At 37.2% G+C, this 19,407-nt stretch overlaps 1 protein-coding gene across 4 annotated transcripts in view; it reads right to left on the bottom strand.

The window, feature by feature from the left end:
- LOC134806861 (DE-cadherin) overlaps nucleotides 1-18,630 on the bottom strand; it is a 402,744-nt gene extending 384,114 nt beyond the window's left edge. The window contains exon 1 of one of the 4 annotated variants that reach the window (XM_063780280.1): nucleotides 18,112-18,630. In XM_063780280.1, coding sequence (XP_063636350.1) covers nucleotides 18,112-18,187 — 76 coding nt within the window. In that variant the 5' untranslated portion in view covers nucleotides 18,188-18,630. The remainder of the gene's footprint in view (nucleotides 1-18,111) is intronic. The other 3 variants (XM_063780271.1, XM_063780293.1, XM_063780285.1) reach the window with 3 other exon arrangements.
- Between the last annotated feature and the right edge of the window lie 777 nt (nucleotides 18,631-19,407).

The raw sequence follows: 19,407 nt of genomic DNA, 5'->3' as shown, positions 1-19,407 counted from the left end.
CTGAGTATTTTTTTCAGCGTTCGACTTAGGAGCGTAAGTTGAGTAATCCAGATTTTCAAGTTTTATTTTTTTCCGTTAAATCTGTTTTGATCGCCCGCAAATGACCTATCTATCTTGAATCAGTATAGTCTGCTGACGTTGTGCTGAAAGTGGCATCGTAAGGACCCGATTCTGAGTATTTTTTTCAGCGTTCGACTTAGGAGCGTAAGTTGAGTAATCCAGATTTTCAAGTTTTATTTTTTTCCGTTAAATCTGTTTTGATCGCCCGCAAATGACCTATCTATCTTGAATCAGTATAGTCTGCTGACGTTGTCCTGCAAGTGGGATCGTAAGGACCCGATTCTGAGTATTTTTTTCAGCCGTCACTTAGGCACATTACTTGCCTCGGCTGGCCCATATATATGATTTTTTCGATTTTATTTTTTTATGGCAAATCTAATGAGATCCTAACGATTTTAATGCCTGAACAAACGTGAACTAACGTCGCTCGATGACTTCACATGGTTAGTTTGGCTGATTTCGGGGTGGGGTGGCTAGCGTGAAGACAGCCACCCCACTTTGAAAAAATAAAAAAAAATGAAGGAATCGGGTCCTAACGATTTAAATGCCTGAACAAACGTGAACTAACGAATGTCTCGCTATCTAGACCAAAAAAAATTACAAAAAGTGATTTGGGGTGGCTAGCGTGAAGACAGCCACCCCCATAGTATAAAAAAATATAAAACGACGGATATCTCTTATTATGTTTTGAACGCCCGCAAGGCACTATAATTTATCGCTTAAATATCGTCCATATAAGTTTATTCAAGCTAAAGAATCGTTAGTATCCGCGTCGATTGCTTGCAAGACCACATTACTTGGCTCCGCTGTCCCATATATATGATTTTTTCGATTTTATTTTTTTATGGCAAATCTAATGAGATCCTAACGATTTTAATGCCTGAACAAACGTGAACTAACGTCGCTCGATGACTTCACATGGTTAGTTTGGCTGATTTCGGGGTGGGGTGGCTAGCGTGAAGACAGCCACCCCACTTTGAAAAAATAAAAAAAAATGAGGGAATCGGGTCCTAACGATTTAAATGCCTGAACAAACGTGAACTAACGAATGTCTTGCTATCTAGACCAAAAAAAATTACAATAAGTGATTTGGGGTGGCTAGCGTGAAGACAGCCACCCCCATAGTATAAAAAAATATAAAACGACGGATATCTCTTATTATGTTTTGAACGCCCGCAAGGCACTATAATTTATCGCTTAAATATCGTCCATATAAGTTTATTCAAGCTAAAGAATCGTTAGTATCCGCGTCGATTGCTTGCTAGACCACATTACTTGGCTCCGCTGTCCCATATATATGAATTTTTCGATTTTATTTTTTTATGGCAAATCTAATGAGATCCTAACGATTTTAATGCCTGAACAAACGTGAACTAACGTCGCTCGATGACTTCACATGGTTAGTTTGGCTGATTTCGGGGTGGGGTGGCTAGCGTGAAGACAGCCACCCCACTTTGAAAAAATAAAAAAAAATGAAGGAATCGGGTCCTAACGATTTTAATGCCTGAACAAACGTGAACTAACGAATATCTTGCTATCTAGACCAAAAAAAATTACAAAAAGTGGTTTGGGGTGGCTAGCGTGAAGACAGCCACCCCCTTTTGTTTTTTAAAAAAAATGATGTTAGAATCGGGTCCTTACGATTTTACCTACTGAACAAACGTGAACTAACGATGAACAAACGATATAGCTATGCCATTTGCGGGCAAACGATATGGGGTGGTCAACTTCACGAGCATCATGATTGGTGCGACAGTATCTCGCCACGAGATAGACTACCCGTCTTTTTTAAGTGTATTTATTAAAGAGGGACGTGTAGTCTATCTCGCCGCGAGATACTGTCGCGCCAATCATGTGCTAGCCCGGCTGAAGTTGACTGATTTCTGTTTTTGCTATCAGCCAATTTCAATCGGAGGATCGCGTATACAAGATGAATTAGCTATTCCAACCGAACCTGTAACCAAAAGCTGATACATAATGAACTGCCCACACGTGTTAAATAATTCACACCGATCCCAGATCATAGGCAGTTCAATCAAACTGAGGGCTGTAAAGCTATCCCTTACATTACTTCACGAGATATATTCCAGCAATACTATCGGAAGGGTAGGTCAACTCCGTTTATTACCCCCAGTGGTACCCACGACCCAAATATATGTACAACATCCTATTTAAACCATTTGCTTAAACTATATTGAACCTTAGTAACGACTAAATACAGCTTACTTTTTGAGAGCGTAGTTTTATAGATACGAGGTGTGGATAGTAAGCAGTGGATATACGGGCTCGTACCTTAATACAGATCTATTGTATCCGGATTAATTACAATTCCGCCATTATTGTAGATGTCGCAGCGGTATTCCTTGGAACAGGTTAATTGTTGATGTGTACGGATAATTGCTTATTGCGTTAGGTAACATTCTGCCCGAAATAGGTTTAGCATGTGAAGCGTTTAAAAGCAAAAGGTCGTACGTATTTGAGATACCTACATTAAAAATAACCAGCTGGATCGCAAAAAGCAGGGTACCCTTGGACGAAAACACAACCGGTCTACTTCTTGACCTTTCTTCGGCAGTGGATGTCAATTGTCAACCAGATGATGAAGACAATGAAAAATCATTAACTAATTTTGAATAAAAGTAAATCTAAGTTGATATGGTAATAACTTCCCGCCATGCAAACATCACAGCAGAATAAAAGTCACAAGCGACGTTAACGTTGAAATATAAGTCTAACAAATAGTGTACGTGGGATGCATGCAGCGTTCACAAATCTTTGCTCCCAACTTTAACAGTTGTGTTCCGCAGAATGCAATAAAACTTACAACTCTAAACTAGTAACAAGGATAGGAGATGTGACAATATGCTGAACTTTTTCGCAAACTTGCGGCACAATGTATGGACGATTTTTAAGTTTCAATCTCCTTCAAGTTTGTCCGTGACTTGGTTTAGAGTTGTATATTGAAGAATAATGATGCTGTTGTAGTAGTAGTAGTAGTAGTAGTAGTAAAATACTTTATTGTACAAAAAGAAACATAAAACATGAAAGAACACACATCATTAGTACAAAGGCGAACTTATCCCTTTCAGGGATCTCTTCCAGTTAACCCTTGAGCAGTTGAGGGAAAATTGGAGAACGGTAGACATAAAAGCTGTACTAAACGGCATAAAGATAAAATATTTAATATCCTACAAGATAGGTAAACCTATATCCTACTATAATTATGTACCTATATACAAAGTATGGGATATGAAATATAACAAATATGTAAACAACTATATATATTTAAAATATATAATACATATAATACATTGTATATGATACAATACATATATACTAAAACTACCTAACCGCATACATCTTGTAGATTTCAAGTTCCGTCAGAAAGCCATAACTTTTTTAAATTCGCCTTTAGCGATGCGACCGATGTTGTCGTAGTTATTTCAGTTTAATGGTAGCATAAAGGAATGAAAATGGCTGTAAGTATAAAGAAATTACAAGTTGCATCGAATATTACTCGTAGTTTTTGCGCAAATCAGTGGTGATGGTGACTTCTACAACTGGGTCAAAAATGTTCGGGAAAATCGTCGTCTTTTCTGTAAACATTAAAGTTTACGATTTTGATACATTTTTCTAAGACTTTCATCTTACAACTTGTAAGAAGTAGGTTTTATCATGCCTATAAGGATAAAGGAGATTAGGCTTCGAAGTGAGGCTGAGGATGAAGGCTTAATTTTATGATATCCCCAGAAAATACGAGGAGTTAAGGTTACTCATATTCAAAACGCATTTGACCCAACTGACATTGAAATAGCTTCTTGTTAGAAATACCCCAACTTTATTTTAAATCAACAATATTTGTCCCAGTTTTTTTAAAAACACTTTTTTGCATATAAAAGCTTCAGTTGAGCCAGTAACTGCGGAAGTTCCGCCTTCTAAAACGACACTGTCCCAACCTTTTAAATTAAGCAATAGAGGTAAACTCTTCAGGTAGTTTACTTTATCGAATTGGATATAATATCCTTGTTTCCCCTCTAGACTTTTTCTCTTAACGATCCCAAGGCAGTAAAATGGAATAGCCTATTCGGAGAATGGGAAAACATTACAATTTGAAGCGATTTTTATACACGATTACAATCTTTGCAGAAGCAGTTGTACTAGAAATAATGAGCTTAGATGCTCGTTATTGTTAGGAAGCTTAGTTCTAATATGCTGAGTGCCTGCATTGGGTACTAAGACTTTATATTAAGCGTTTAAAAGAACACGGTAACTGCTTTTTAGAAAGCAAAGTTTCATTATTGGGACGGCTTCAAGGCTTGCATGGAAACGGCTGCGATCTGAATTTTCTCTACAACGTCACCACTTAAATATTATGTCCACACCAACGCAATTTTATGTTTGACTTTCGCAAATGTATACCTCAAACACCATATACGACGTCAATAAGGGATTCGCCCTCTAGACGTAAGACGAATTTAAGACGCAAACATGAAAGAGCATTGAAGTGAACAAAAGCAGTTCCAACAAACGACGTTTGGGCATACTTTAGAGATAGGATTTGAAGAAAACACCGTGTAATCTTGAAAACACGGGGTTAAAACACGCGCGTCGAATAATTCATTTCTCACATTGTAAGGTGCGGTACCGATAAATCACCCACGAAGTAAACGCATAAAAACGTTACTCGTTTAGCGTTATAAGCGACGTATACTTCCAGCAGTACATAGCATTTCCATTAGGTGCCTACTTAACTTGACAGAGGCTGCTAAGATATAGGCGTGATCGAATTACGCGCCGTCGATGCCTTACCTTGGAGGAACATTTTGCGCTGTTCGTGTTAGAAAAAAATGTATAAAATAGATGATACAACAAATTTAAGTCCAATATTGAACACTGCCTTTTTAGATAAAAAGGTACCTAAGCACATATGATATAAAATGTGTTCTCATTTTTGCAGTCCAAAAAGTTTCAATGGCCTTGAAAGAAATTAAGGTGTAACAACAAATGTGGCAGAAAAGTCACAATAGCTTCGTCAAACTGTTCAAACTCAGCTTGAATTCAAACTCAGGCCTAAAAGCCGAACCGAAGTTGTACAATGCGTGACACGGGTCAGGCTCAGGCCGTTTCGGAACGGTCGGCCGCAAATACGGCAGCGGGCGTTTGGATGCAAACCGATGTCGGCTCCCTGAATACTCTTTGTGTAGTGTAGTGCTTGAGTTTGTGGATATTTTATTGCGCCGCCAATCCGCAGTCTTGCGTTTTGTGTATGTTTAAACGCTGTTTTTATTAAATGTATGTACACCCAGCTCCAAAAGTGCGTACTCAATGAACAGAATTAATTCATAAAGTGGGTATGCAGTTTTAGTGGCCTCACAGTCAGAAAAGTTTTAACCCAGTTAGGTTAGTTGTTCTGATTTGCTAGAATTGAGACATTTAGAGTATCACAACTTTTTAGATGTGGCAGAAATATCTTCAAAAAGATGACTCAAAATAGAGAATCAGATATTTAAAAACCGTCATGTATGTCTTGAGAAAACATCAAAAACTTCTCTTACCTTCGGGTAATGACTAGCAATAAACAAAGCTACAAGAATGCTCATGCGTGGCACGCATGTGTAGGAATCCTAATTGTATCTGTAACCATTGCCCGTACGTGTTAATTCTTATTCATAAACAAGTTTAATCTAAACAGACGTACTGTTTATTGTTGCGTGGTTCCTAGCAGGTGATGAGAATCTCTTATTAATGTGGTGTACGTACGCCCACCTGTTTTGTGTAATGTTGCCTGTGCCTCGAATGGGCCTATTTGAACGTGGTTCGCTTTGATCGGATGCCAAATTTTTCGAGTGGGTTTAATATCTAATATTACTTTGAGTAAGTACTTTATTACTGAGTGTACCAAATAGGTACATAATTAAAGTTAGGAAAGTATTTTTAGGGATAGGTATATAAGTCGCAAGCTGGTAAAGGAACGGGCCTTCCAAAATCATCGCAATTAGGCGAAGTTATTCGCGTGACCGTAATCACGTAACTGTGGCGTTACGGCGATCCAGTTGGGCTACTTTATCATGCATCGATAACGGATCGGCGAACGTAAACGATATACTAGAGTTTTGGCTACTGTAAGTAGGTACTACTCTTTCCGCCATTTATAAAAATTGCAAAACGGTAAATCACCTTGTTGATCGAACGAGCGAAGGTCCCCGTTTCAGCTTGGGCGTAAATGCAATTCGGGTGTTATCTACAGGACGCATTTCTCAACCGATTCTTGTAAAATTTGTCGATTCAGTTCTTAAAAATTTTAGAAATGGCGGACCCACGGCGGGTTTCAACTTTTTCGAGTTTGCAGATCCACTATTGGTATGGGAACAAGCAAGTGAAGCTTGGTATTGAAAGTCATGTGACAAGAAAGGACAAGACAATGGAGGTTATCAATACCTCGGAAATCTCGGAATCTTTTGTTAACCATCATTCAACTGAGTATGCACAATCCTATTTTATAAATAAAAGTGAAACTTAATCTCTTGTAAATGGATTCAAAGATAGATTTTTTTTTGACATCAACACAGAGTGTCACTATTATGAATAGTGGCTGTGACGTCGATGAGAGACCATTCGCCGAACGTAATCGAAATCGATAGCCTTTTTGCCTCAAATCCATGGCAGGTTTGATTCAAAACGCAGTTTTCGGCTTTGTACTGAACTACAAATCTAAAAAGATCTATGAACCTTTCAATTTAATTGGTTCTCTGTCATTTTGGTTTAGCTTTCAGTTTGCGTGAAAACATTTTTGTCTTTGTGAATGCGTCTATTTTTGATTCCAATTTATCCTTTGACTGTTCTAAATATTTGGAAATTCTAACTCGATGGAACTTGAAATGTCCCAAATCGCCGAGGGATGTAAATTTTTAATACTTAAGGCCTAACTTTGATTAAGTATTCACAAAGTTAAGCGCTTTAAGTAGATGGCTTCAAGTTTTCGTCTTTTATAGTCTGATTTAGCAAAGTATTGATCGAGCAGGAAATACCATCAATGTCTATATGAATCATAACTATCATAAGAGCGGGTTCTAAGAAACGCTCGTAGTAACGGTAAATAAGTGTTTACAGTCTAAAGCACGCTAACATACAGATAATATTACGAGTATATGTATGGAGTTTGTATGTATGAGTGGCCGGGGCCGACGCGAGCGCAACGGTCATCAGGTATGTGCCCTTTTAATAAGGGGTGTCACTTAGAATTAATATAAATAAATGAATGATGTTTTCGATAGTCCGATATTGCTCAATTTAGACGCGTATACTGATTTAAAAGCTCAATTGATTTCAAATAATTTTGTTTAAACGACATTTTTTATGTGACAGAAGGTCCGAATTCCCCAGGCAGCTGCGCTGAGTAATATTGAATAAAACGGAAACATAAAATTCTCTGTGTTTTGTAATACGGTAAAGTGCTAAGTACATAGTTTATTTTTAAATTATTTTAGTTAAAAATAAATATAGTATCAGCATTCACTTTTATTTCAATTCATTCCGAATTATACTAAAAATACTTGCAAATACACTAAAGAGAGACCATTAAAGTCGACGTCGAACAAACATAATAATTTTGCTCACGGAACGACCGTCTATTGTGTTCACTCGCAGGTAGATTTGTATTTTGAAGTGGCAGCCCTAGTAAACCGCATTCCGACTCGGCTATCCTGAAACGTAGTACGTCCTCTGGTGTTCGCATGACTTGCGTCCTTTTGGAACGAGTTGAATGGCAACCGTCGACGACGGTCCGGTTACATGGTGACGTCATGGCAAAGGCAGCCGAGCCGCGCCACAGAAGCCATACAAACGTTGCCTTAACTACAGATTAAACAATGTTATGGCAGAAACGCTACACTCCCAAACTAGTTTCCGAACTTGTACTGGCAATAACTTTAATATTCGAATTCCATTTAAATACATCGAGTCACCTTATTCTCATATTGCGACGCGTTCGCTAGGGCGTTACACCGCCTGCCATCAATAACGTCATTCCGATACGAATTCGGTATTGAATTTTAGTAAAATAATGATAACATATTACACTGAAAAAATCATGCTAGTGTTAGATAGTTAGATTAGATAGTGTCGTATCTGTTACGAGCAGAATATGTAGTCTGTACTGAACTTCAACAAACAAAACGCACATTTGTGTAGCAAATTCGACTGTATTTACGCCGTTTTGGTTCTATTATGAAAGATGACCCGCCCGAGCGTTGTCGGCCTTCCCTACACTGCACTTCACATTGCCGCTTCAAATGAACACCGTTTGAGACCAACTCAAATGAACGCTTCCATGGACGGCAAACGTTTGAAACTACCGTTTGTCTAATTGTCAATGGTAAGGTGAATGCAACAAGAGTAAATTAAGGCTAATGAATGACGTATTGTGTACAGGAAATTATTATTGGGGGTCGAGTTAGGGTTAAATAAGCTTCAAAAAGCTTGGTCCGACGCCTAGGCTCATCCTAAGACCGAGAAGTAGGGCAATATAATTAATTTAAACTAGCACATGACAGATGTTGTACTTTATATCGTTAATTACAAAGCTGTATGTACCTATAGTTTCGCGTGTTATGTGTTCAATACAGCTTACATTAAAGCTTCGTAAACAATTCAATATTGCATCAACTTACTTTGGCACTCTTGTGGATAAAATGCAAGTTTCTCATCAGTTTTTGAACAGGTAATAAAGAAAGTCTGAAAGAGGTTGTCTGGAGGAGATCGCTTTTTTGCGATAAGATCGCCTGTTGTTTACCTTACCTGCTTGTGCTTCTATTTTCTTTTGTATTGTTTTATTTTATTGAGGTGTGCAATAAAGAGAATTTGTATTGTATTGTAGTCTTAATAAGCCGGTGTGGTGAACATTACATTACAACGGATAAAACATAATATATAATTTTACAAAAACGCGAAAAAAAACACGGGTAAGCAACTAAACACGTAAGTACATATATATAGGTATGTATATTCAGCATCCTCACTGTTGATTAGTTAAATCAATAGAGTTCATTCCTATCAATTTGTAGCAAATAATACAAACATTCATAACGTAATATGCTACATACTTTTCAACAAACCGACATGCTCTTCACATACTCATTGCAAAGTTAAACAAAGATCCATTGAATACATTGAATCCATGTAACTTCCAATACCATACCGAGAAGTTCTTTATACATATTCGTGATGGAAACAAAAGTTGAGTCTATTCTTCAACTGACTTAAGCGTATTCTGTAATAAAGCATTATTACGCTACCGTGTCGAGCTTGAGCTGGTTCCATTATAAACTCAGTTGATTCTCAATTTTCCTAATATCCTATATATTATATACAGGGTGGCCAAAAATAAGTGCCTTCTCGTTGCCAGGGAGGTTTTGGGATTATACTGAGCAACTTTTACTATGGACTATGGGATCAACCCCGAAATTGTCCCGCCTTCTCCGTTTGTTCTTTTTTTTTCTTAAATATTGTTACATGTATGTATGCTGCATCTCTACGAACACCAAACTGCATCGTATTTAAATACTAGACGTTATTTTTGAAAAAGTATTTTCTTTCGGAAAATACTTTTATGGTTCATATGATTACGACGGCATTATTATTCGTGAGTTTGATGTTTTGACCTTTAATTACAATGTTTGGGAATTAAGAGCAGAAAAGTTGAACGAACTCGAAACACGTGCCGGACACGACACTGAGGCATATTCGGATGGACTTTTCTTGTTATCAAACGGTTATTTGTGATCTGTCAGTCAGAAATGTCACGGAACGGCCTTTCGACATTCCGATGTCGGAAGGAGATTATGAATAATGAAAAAAAGGCTGCAGGAGAGTGCCATATATGGCATCAAGTCCGTTATCGCGTTTTCTATCGTTCTTAGTAATAATGATTTATTAAATGAATATATAGATACAGAATAACACATATTTCTTACATTTTACTTCGATCCGACATCCGATATCGAATCGGAAAACGTGAAAACGCTCTTAGTAGGCTACTTCAAACTACATTTATTCAGAATTGCTTGAAGCATTATTAGCTCGGTTTTCTTCCGAAACTTAATCTTGGTTTCGAAAATTTGCAACAATAGAAGTTACTTCCGACTTTCCATGTTCCTGATCGTATATTTTGTAAGTTTTCTTTAGAAACTTACCGTGGAAGACTTAGAAGTATTGCTATAGTTTCCAAGGGAAATTTTAATTTGAAAATTACCTGATATTTCCGTTAAACACAGACATATTAAAACGGGTCACTCACATATTTTAAATCGCCGAGTCATCGGTCGCGGAGAGCTGCAGCCCGCAGTCTGCGTCGGTCTTCCAACGCATGCTCTCAATGATGCTCCTCGGTACGGAGTGAAACATGTCGAGCAATTTACGACTTAAAATTACGTGAGTGACCCGTTTTGATATATATTTCTATATTATCAACTAAAAACCAAGTCAACATTACGGAATTGGTTATCTATTTTGACAGATAAGAACTTATATCTCACTTCTTTGGAATCGGCTTGAAATGAGAATTTTACATGGCAGTAAAATTCCAATATAGCCTTCAATTCAAGCTGTTTGCTCAAAGAGTTGGCGTTAAAACAAAGGAGTCATAACGGAACTCGTAATAATTTAGCTGACTGGATATATGAGAAATGCAATTATGCATTCCGTTCTTATTGTTGCCTTCCGCGAAATCTAACATTTCATTTACACACATTTTGTGACAGTATATTTGGTTTCAAACATGTTACATTCTAACATTAAATTAGTCTAAAAATTAAATTTAGGTGAAGCAAAGTTGTCAGGGCTGAGTCATACGTTATATTTCCTTTAAATAAAAGTCAGATTTTTATTGCAAAAGTCACATTTTTGTCCTTTCATTATAAAACAAAAGAAATATTAATAAAAAAATTGTAAAAGGTGCCTATTTTTTTTTTCAATAAAAGATATGTACCTTTGTTAGTAATAGGCATAAGGATGTGTTATGATATATTTGACCACTTTAGCTGTCGCTATCTATTTGATGTCGACCGTACCATCATGCTTATAAGCTTTATAGAAATGGGCCCCGTCGGTTAAATAAAATATAAATATACTTACTAAGTACATAATATATCTGCAAAGGTTAGCCATTCTCAACGGAGTCACGACTGCCTTTCACCGAGTCTTGCAAATCACCATCGGTTTTATGCAATGATATTGTGATACCGTTGCTATCCTGCTAGATTTCTAATAGCATTTAATATCGTAAAATGCTTGTAATGAAACTACAATGACGGATAGACAGCGTAGTTTTTGATGCCGCTGCTATAGAATGGAGAAAAAGTTTTTTAGTTACTAATGTTACTACAGTGGAAACTGGATAAGTGGAACCTGGGTTAGTGGAAAACCTCTTTAAGTGGACCCAAGTTCTCGGTTCCAGTCCCTTGGCAACGAATTACCTCTATAAGTGGAATTTTGGGACCTCTATAAGCGAAATCCATTTATTCGAAAATTTCTTATTTTTACCTCTGTAACTGGAAGCAGTCGTCTCCGAAACCTCTATGAGTGGAATAGCTCGGCGTTATAAAATTTGTATTTTTAATAAACCGTCACAAGGAGGGTAGTTTGTTTCGTTAACATTATGGTTCGTGTTTTAACTACGTATTTTGTATGAGATCACACATCGTTCAGTTTTTTTGCATTAAAGTACAATCGGTACATTGATTTATTTAACCATACTGGTTTCTCTTGCATAAATAAATATTAGGAGTGATTTTGTTTTTGTAATTTTGAAAATTGTATACGAGTAGGTACTGTGGATTATTTACAGTATTGCTTTTTTTGAAGTCAGGATTACATACCTATTTTTGTTAATACATACATATCTACATACATATTTAATAAAAGATGCTTATTTAAGTCTTGATCATACCATACGTGACCTCTATAAGCGACATTACTAGCATCCACAACCTCTGTTAGCGAGAGCCTCTGTAAGTGAGAAAACGTATTATTTGAACCTGGTTAAGTGGAAAACTGGATAAATGGAAAACCTGGATAAGCGGAACTAAACAGCCGGTCCCTTGCGATTCCACTTATCCAGTTTCCACTGTATTCCTTTTAAAGAACTGATTTAAAATTAGACGATTAATAATTTTTTTTGTAGTTTTTAATTTTAGTTTATAAGGCTTATTTTTTTTTGTTTATTTATATTACTTGTTATCGTTATTGCTTTATGAAAATTATGAAGTAAATTCAACAACACAATTTTTGTTATCATTATATTATAGTAGAAAAGTGCATGGGTGAAGCCATTGGAATACAAAACGAGTCGGACTCGCGCACGAAGGGTTCCGTACCATAATGCAAAAAACGGCAAAAAAAACGGTCACCCATCCAAGTACTGACCCCGCCCGACGTTGCTTAACTTCGGTCAAAAATCACGTTTGTTGTATCTTAAATCTTTATTTTATTCTGTTTTTAGTATTTGTTGTTATAGCGGCAACAGAAATACATCATCTGGGAAAATTTCAGCTGTCTAGCTATCACGGTTCGTGAGATACAGCCTGGTGACAGACAGACGGACGGACGGACGGACAGCGGAGTCTTAGTAATAGGGTCCCGTTTTACCCTTTGGGTACGGAACCCTAAAAAAACTGCAACGTCAGTCGGGACGACGGTTTTAGGAACGGAATTCAGTCAAGATTGTGAGTGTTGTGAGTCGAGTGACAACCCTAGTGTGCAAGACATTCAAAACGATAAAAAAACGTCTACTTTAAGGTACCGTCCGGATTCAGAATAATGGTAACATTCCATTTCTAACCGCAGCTGCATTACTGTCAATTCTACTATGGAAATTGACAATGACAGCGACGCGTTCAGTACCGGTAGTGCAGCTGCGGTTAGAAATGGAATGTTACCATTATGCAGCAGTATTACAGCGCGTCATTACTGCCGACTGACTGCTTAGCTGCCGCAAATGTCAAAAATCTAACATCGTTTTTGACATTTGCGACAGAAATGCAGTCGCTATTAATGACACTGTGCAATACTGGAGCAGTAATGCCAGTCTTTCTCCGGGACCATTATTCAACAGCTCAAGACAATTATTATTCCAACTCAAATCAAACTTGTAGACACAAAAATTTTAGGAATTATGTACTTAGTTTTAGTTACAACTTGGTAACTTCCAAGTTAACAATCGTGAGACTATAATAGTATTTGTATTTACCGTCTTAGGTAGTTAGTATGTCTAGTATTCTAGTCTAGTTTCATAACTTACCCCTTCACTCGACCTTCGCCCGACATCTAACTTTGTTAGGGCAAAGTCAAATGTCTACCTATCCAAGTATGCTTTAATAAGTTTAAGCAGGCACTTAGACATGCATATGAAAAATTAGCTTTACGAACTATAGATCTGATGTTGTACCTAAACTAATGGGATTAGATTGGGCCTAAAAACTAAGCAAAGTCAAGTGACTGCGAAGTTTGTCTACTCGTAATAAAAGTTTTTCAAGTGAGAGTTCATTTAACTCGCGCACCAAGGGTTCCGTTCAATCATATAAAATCTCCAGACTTTTGTCAGAATATTTCAAATGACAACACTACCCCCTTGCTTGAGAAAAGTACTTACATGCATTTTGAAACCCGTCATTACAATAACTACTTACATTTTGTATTATAGAAGTTACTTTCTTACATTAAATAAATGATAGAGAGAATAATAGAGCTGGCTAAATTATGTATTTACACACGTATCATTTAAGATTCAGAGACTTACTTATAAACACGGATTAAACCGTGTAAAGTAAGTACCTACACCTACCTACTTTCAACGATGTTTCATGTGAAAATTAGCCTCCTGTGACGTAACTACATTTTTAATTATTTTATTTTCAACATTATTCTGATAAATATAAGGTGCAATTTTGATAATGCACAACGGTAGTGTTGTTTACCGTTCTGAAGTGTTTGAGTCATTGTGATTCATACTAAGATAATGTGTGTAATCTACGTGCAAATGAAGGGATCCTTGTGTGTGTTTTGACCTTTATAGTTTGCCGTGGTTAAGCAAATGAGGATCGGCAGCTTGGCGATAGGAATACGATACATAAATATATATACAGTTTATAGACTAGAACCCTGCTGACAAAGTAAAAAAAAAATAGCACAAAACATACCGTTGCTGATTAGAATTAAATATTGCCCGTTTTTACGATTTGTAATTTTGCCCATAAATACAACATTTTACGAGTAGGTTAGTTCCACACACACTGCTAAGTTTTCTTAGCAACTTTGTTGGCATTTTTAAGAAGCATCTCTTTTCCCAGTTGGCAACAGTCCAGTGTGGCAAGTCGAGATAAAGTCTGGAAACACTTGAGGCAAAGCTTGGCTTATTGCTCAAAAGGCTTGGAAATGTGACCCATCAACATTACATGCAAGATATTTAATCTCCATACTATTATTCATTTTAATCAACAGTATTAGGCAACCCAACCGTAAATCTGCCTTCATAACTTTTTTATATCAAAGTCGCGTTTTGTTAATACTGACTGACAATGTAACATACAGTAAGTATACATAAAAAATTTAAGATCTAATTCGGACCGATGAATTCAACTTGTTTCTTATAGTTGTTTCTTTTGAAAATTTAATCCCTGCTACTTGTACGCGGCCAAAGCCGCGGGCGGACGGAAGTTTCTATATTACAGAATGACGCTTAACCCTTTAATGGTTAAGAGAAAAAAAATACACGATTAAAGCCTTATCGCCTCTTTAAAGTGCCTAGTAAAAATTCGGGATAAGAAAAAAATACAAAAAGATGATGGTATAGGTTGGTCTTTTCGGGGTTGGCCCCATACTTAACAAAAGTTGTTCAGTATGACCTGCATATTCACCCCTCTGAGTAATAGTCAGACATAACAAAACAACTGTCTAGCACAGGTGGGTACTTACTTCTGCCCAAGGTTATAACTACCTGGATTTACCCAAGTTCATTTATGCATATGTAATATGAAAATTATACCGTCGACAAGTCTAGAGTACAAGTAGAGAGTCAGAGACTACCTACTGTCTGTCTCAAATGACTCATAATAGTCATAATTATTCCTCAATCGTCTTAACCATACCTTATGTCTACTACCTATCTGTGGCCCTAGTGAAAAAGGGTACAAGTCACGCGCAGCTTAGGTGTAAAAGGGCATAAGTGTTACGTGGAACTTACGCCCTTTTACAACTGCGCTGCCTGTGACTTGTACCCTTATTCATATTCACTAGGGCCACAGCTATATAGCTACTCGTACGATACGCTTAGGCGTCCTCTTACGCTTACGACTCGTGTGTGGGCCTTACAAAACAAACCAACAATTTTACCTATATGAACTTAAACAACATAAGTAAACTAATAAGGACTAATAAGGACTAATAAAATAGTAGTTTTCGATATAAGTGCGAGAAGTATGTGTTCCGCACGTGTGTCGAACAACGTTATTTAATACAATTGCGAAAAATGTTCATAGACAGCAATGTATAATGCGTTCGATTTTTCCGGTAATATACTGTCACTTGAATTCTGATATCTGGTGGCGTTAAATTAACTACAAAATCGTCTGAATCACTCATTTTTATTTAATAACTTATGATACGTTCGTGGCAATTACAAACATAAATCACTTAAATGTTGAATAAAAAGGCGGGAAGGGAATAAAAAAGTTTTACTTTTAATTGCCATTTTTTTTCAATGTGGATTCTGTTGTCACTGTTGTCAGCATTATGCCAATTGAAGAGAAATTGTATTATTATTTCAGAATATATAATCTTTTTTCTTCTTTTATTTCTTTATATTGATATATATATATTTATTTTTAGATACACACGTAGGGTGCGCCGATATCGTATCTACCTATCTATATATATATATATATATCTTAAGTGCAGGGTATGACCGACAGCTTCATTCAATCGCGCGTTGTTCAAGTAATACTATTGGGTCTCGAATAATACTCCTTTATGCCCAATCAAGCGTTGTTCAGGTGGGTCATTTATAAGCGGGTCTCGCATAATATTCATTTATTTAAAAAGTATTAATCAGATTACTTTTTAGCACTAGTGTCAAAAAATCTAACTTTACGCACGATTTGCAGTATTAATCAGATTACTTTTTTGCACTAGTGTAAAAAAATCAAACTTTACGCACGATTTGCAGCTACAAAAACCAAACTTTTTGAGCAATTGTATAAAAAAACTTTTTCATGGTTAGTACATGTTTCTCTCTATTTACCCGTAAAGATAGGTACAGTCAACAACAGAGCTATGAATACAGGCAAAGTGTCAAAAATATGTATACAGTACTCTATTGCCTGTACATTAAGGTCGTGTATACATATCTTTGGCACTTTGCCTGTATTCATAGCTCTGTTGTTGACTGTACATACCTACCTATTTTTAACAGAAAAGAAGGAATACGCCTAGGTATACATTTATTTTTAGATACACACGTAGGGTGCGCCGATATCGTATCTACCTATCTATCCACCGATAACAGGGAAATGCAGTCACTTCGATACCTACGGGGACGCAGGAAATAAGCACTTATGTAACCGGTACCTACCTACCTGTTTAGTGGAATCCGTCTAGACATTTCGTGGAGGGAACTTGGCGGTTTTTGCCTTTGAAGAGCTGTTTGTTAGTATTGCTAGGCTGCACTATTCAGTACTAGGTAATCATAATAAGATTAATTAGCGCCGGATTAGCGAGTTTGTACTAGAGGTACAGTACAAACTCACTAATCCGGAACTAATGATGATACAGGAGAGCCGGATTACTGGAAGTTAGAGCAAATCAGCATATAATTTTTGATTTGTTTATAGTGTGAGTGTTCATATAATAACTTCAAAGAAAATTTTACTGTTATCTGGATTTTAGCCATTAATGAAGAGAATGGAGTGTGATAATGTAATGTAAGCACAGATAAGTTTCATAGGTAGTTATTTTACATTTTTTATATTTTACTCAGATTAGTTTTATATTTTATAATAGGTGCTACTTGTGTTTAGCACTTTACGTAAGTACCTAACTAGGGAGGTATATAAAAAAATTAATGAGCCATATTTATGTACCTAACCTACTGTAAAACGTTGTAGGATACATGTGCGGATAGGTAATTCCATGGTATAATAATATACTCGGTAATTCGCAATTCGTGCCGATAAAACACTGCCTTCGGCCGTGTTTAAAATCGCCACTCGTTCCTATTTTTCGCGCTTGTATACTATTAATAGGTAGGTAATTTTATAATCTATAATATAATACTCTTACTATATACTTACTTACATACACAGTTGCAGGTAAATGCACCGTTAGCTCAGGTAGACAGTTTCCCATACCTTTTTAGTTTCCCCTTATCGACAGCAGTGTGAGAAGTCTATTCATTTGCAAAGTTGCAAAACATCCCAGTGAAGATAATTATTCTTCATTATTACCCTATTATCTAATCTATTATTCTATTAGCAACTAGTTTATCTAAGCATGTTAATTTTATAACAATTTCAATTGAATAACAATTTACCTGGCAACATCATTCTTTTAATTACCTATTTAAAAAAAATCTACACGTTACATAATTTTTATTTAAAATTCATTATTTAAAAGTCTTCTTGAAATCAAGAACAAGTGTTACTGAAAAAACCTACTACTTAGGTAGGTACCCTCAGTTTAATAAAACTGTCAGTCTGTCGCTAGTCAAAACAGACTGTCTAAGTTTCTTCTTAACTTTCGTCTTATCTCAATTTTAAGTTATAAAAAGTACCCGGTGAACTTTACCGGGTTAGATTAGAACCGGCATACGCGAACCGCGAGGTAAACGAACCCACTCGAGGTCACTGCCAACGCTCCAACGACTTAACTTACCTAAGCATTAAACGCGAAACGAGACGTGTCAAAAAGAATACGCTAGACATCACGTTTCGCTGTTCCTAATTCAAAATAAACTGTTCCGAGAAAACAACAAAGGCTTTAGAACAAAGCATTCACAGGTAGTACCTTTATTGAATTGCGCCGACGCCACCGCGAGCGATCCCAGCAACAGCAACGTCGCCCATCGACTTTCCCGCCACATTCTTCAAGTATAACTTAACTTTATTACTATTTCTTACACGTCGCTAAAGCGACTTGTCACTGATGCACTCACGAGGTCTCGTAATCGCACAAACCACGCACACTATCACAGAACTCAAGCACATCCATTTGAAAAATGTTCGTTTATTTATCCGATAAGGTAGCCGCTTCGCACGGTCGTGGGACGAGCACAGGTAAAGTGGAACGGTGAGCCTATTAAGTTTCAATACGCTAAACTACACTTTAAACACGTCTGAAGATAACTAAACATTATTAAAAGCGAACGGTACGGGAGTTCTGCACGAGTTTAAGTTCGGAAACTTCACATATTTCCGATAGATAAGTTCGAAGTTGGCGAGAGCGGCGGCGGCGCGAGACACAACCTCCCGGCGCATCGCTCGCGACAGACTGGCGCGAAGTGAGTGAACAATCAACAAGTTGCGGTCGCGCGCTATGCAGCCGTTGTGCCGCGCGGAGCATGCGCGATCCGCGTCTATCTTCATACTCGACCGCCACAAACATTGTTTGCACTCGTGTTGGTTGAAGGCATGCTGGCATGCACACTTCCAAGATGGCGGTCAAGCCGGCGACGGAACCGGTTTGTTTTCGCGCAAAAAACAAGAAGACTGGATTTCTATCCTGCGAGCGGGTTGTCACACGAGTCTCTGCTATATCTATCGGTGCAGGGACTGCAGGGTAAAAAAAAATATAGGTAGGTACTTAACTTTCTTGCAGTTGATAAATTTTAAGGAAGAACGTTTAGATTAGAATCTGGGCTTCAAACTTCACTTAGCCCATGGAAGGTTGCATTTATGTATATTATGTTGAAAGCTGCCGTGGACATCGACCATCAAAACACATGGGGTGTATTCGGGTATTATTCGGGTTATCCCGAAAATCATTTTAATAAGAGTCCCTTTTCGGAATCGCTGCCATATTTATTAGTGTAACTAACTATATACCTTCGAAGTTACCCGAATATACCTTGCATATAATTAATAACGGGTCACAAAAAGGAAACTACAGTCCACAGTTTAAGTTATTTTAATCGAACGAGCGAGCGAAGCGAAGCGAAGTTCTTACATTCGACTTGGATCACGCGGCTGGCTAGCGAGCGGCACGTCCCGGCATTTCGATGTTTTTAAGCTGAACTGTCAGAAGATAGTTTGATACTCAAGAACTTAAGTAAATTTGTTCTAATTTAAATGAAATTGGGTAAAC

The sequence above is a fragment of the Cydia splendana genome, chromosome 1 (genome assembly GCF_910591565.1).
Source record: "Cydia splendana chromosome 1, ilCydSple1.2, whole genome shotgun sequence".
NCBI classification, from domain to species: domain Eukaryota; kingdom Metazoa; phylum Arthropoda; class Insecta; order Lepidoptera; family Tortricidae; genus Cydia; species Cydia splendana.
This window is presented reverse-complemented; position numbering and strand designations above follow the sequence as displayed.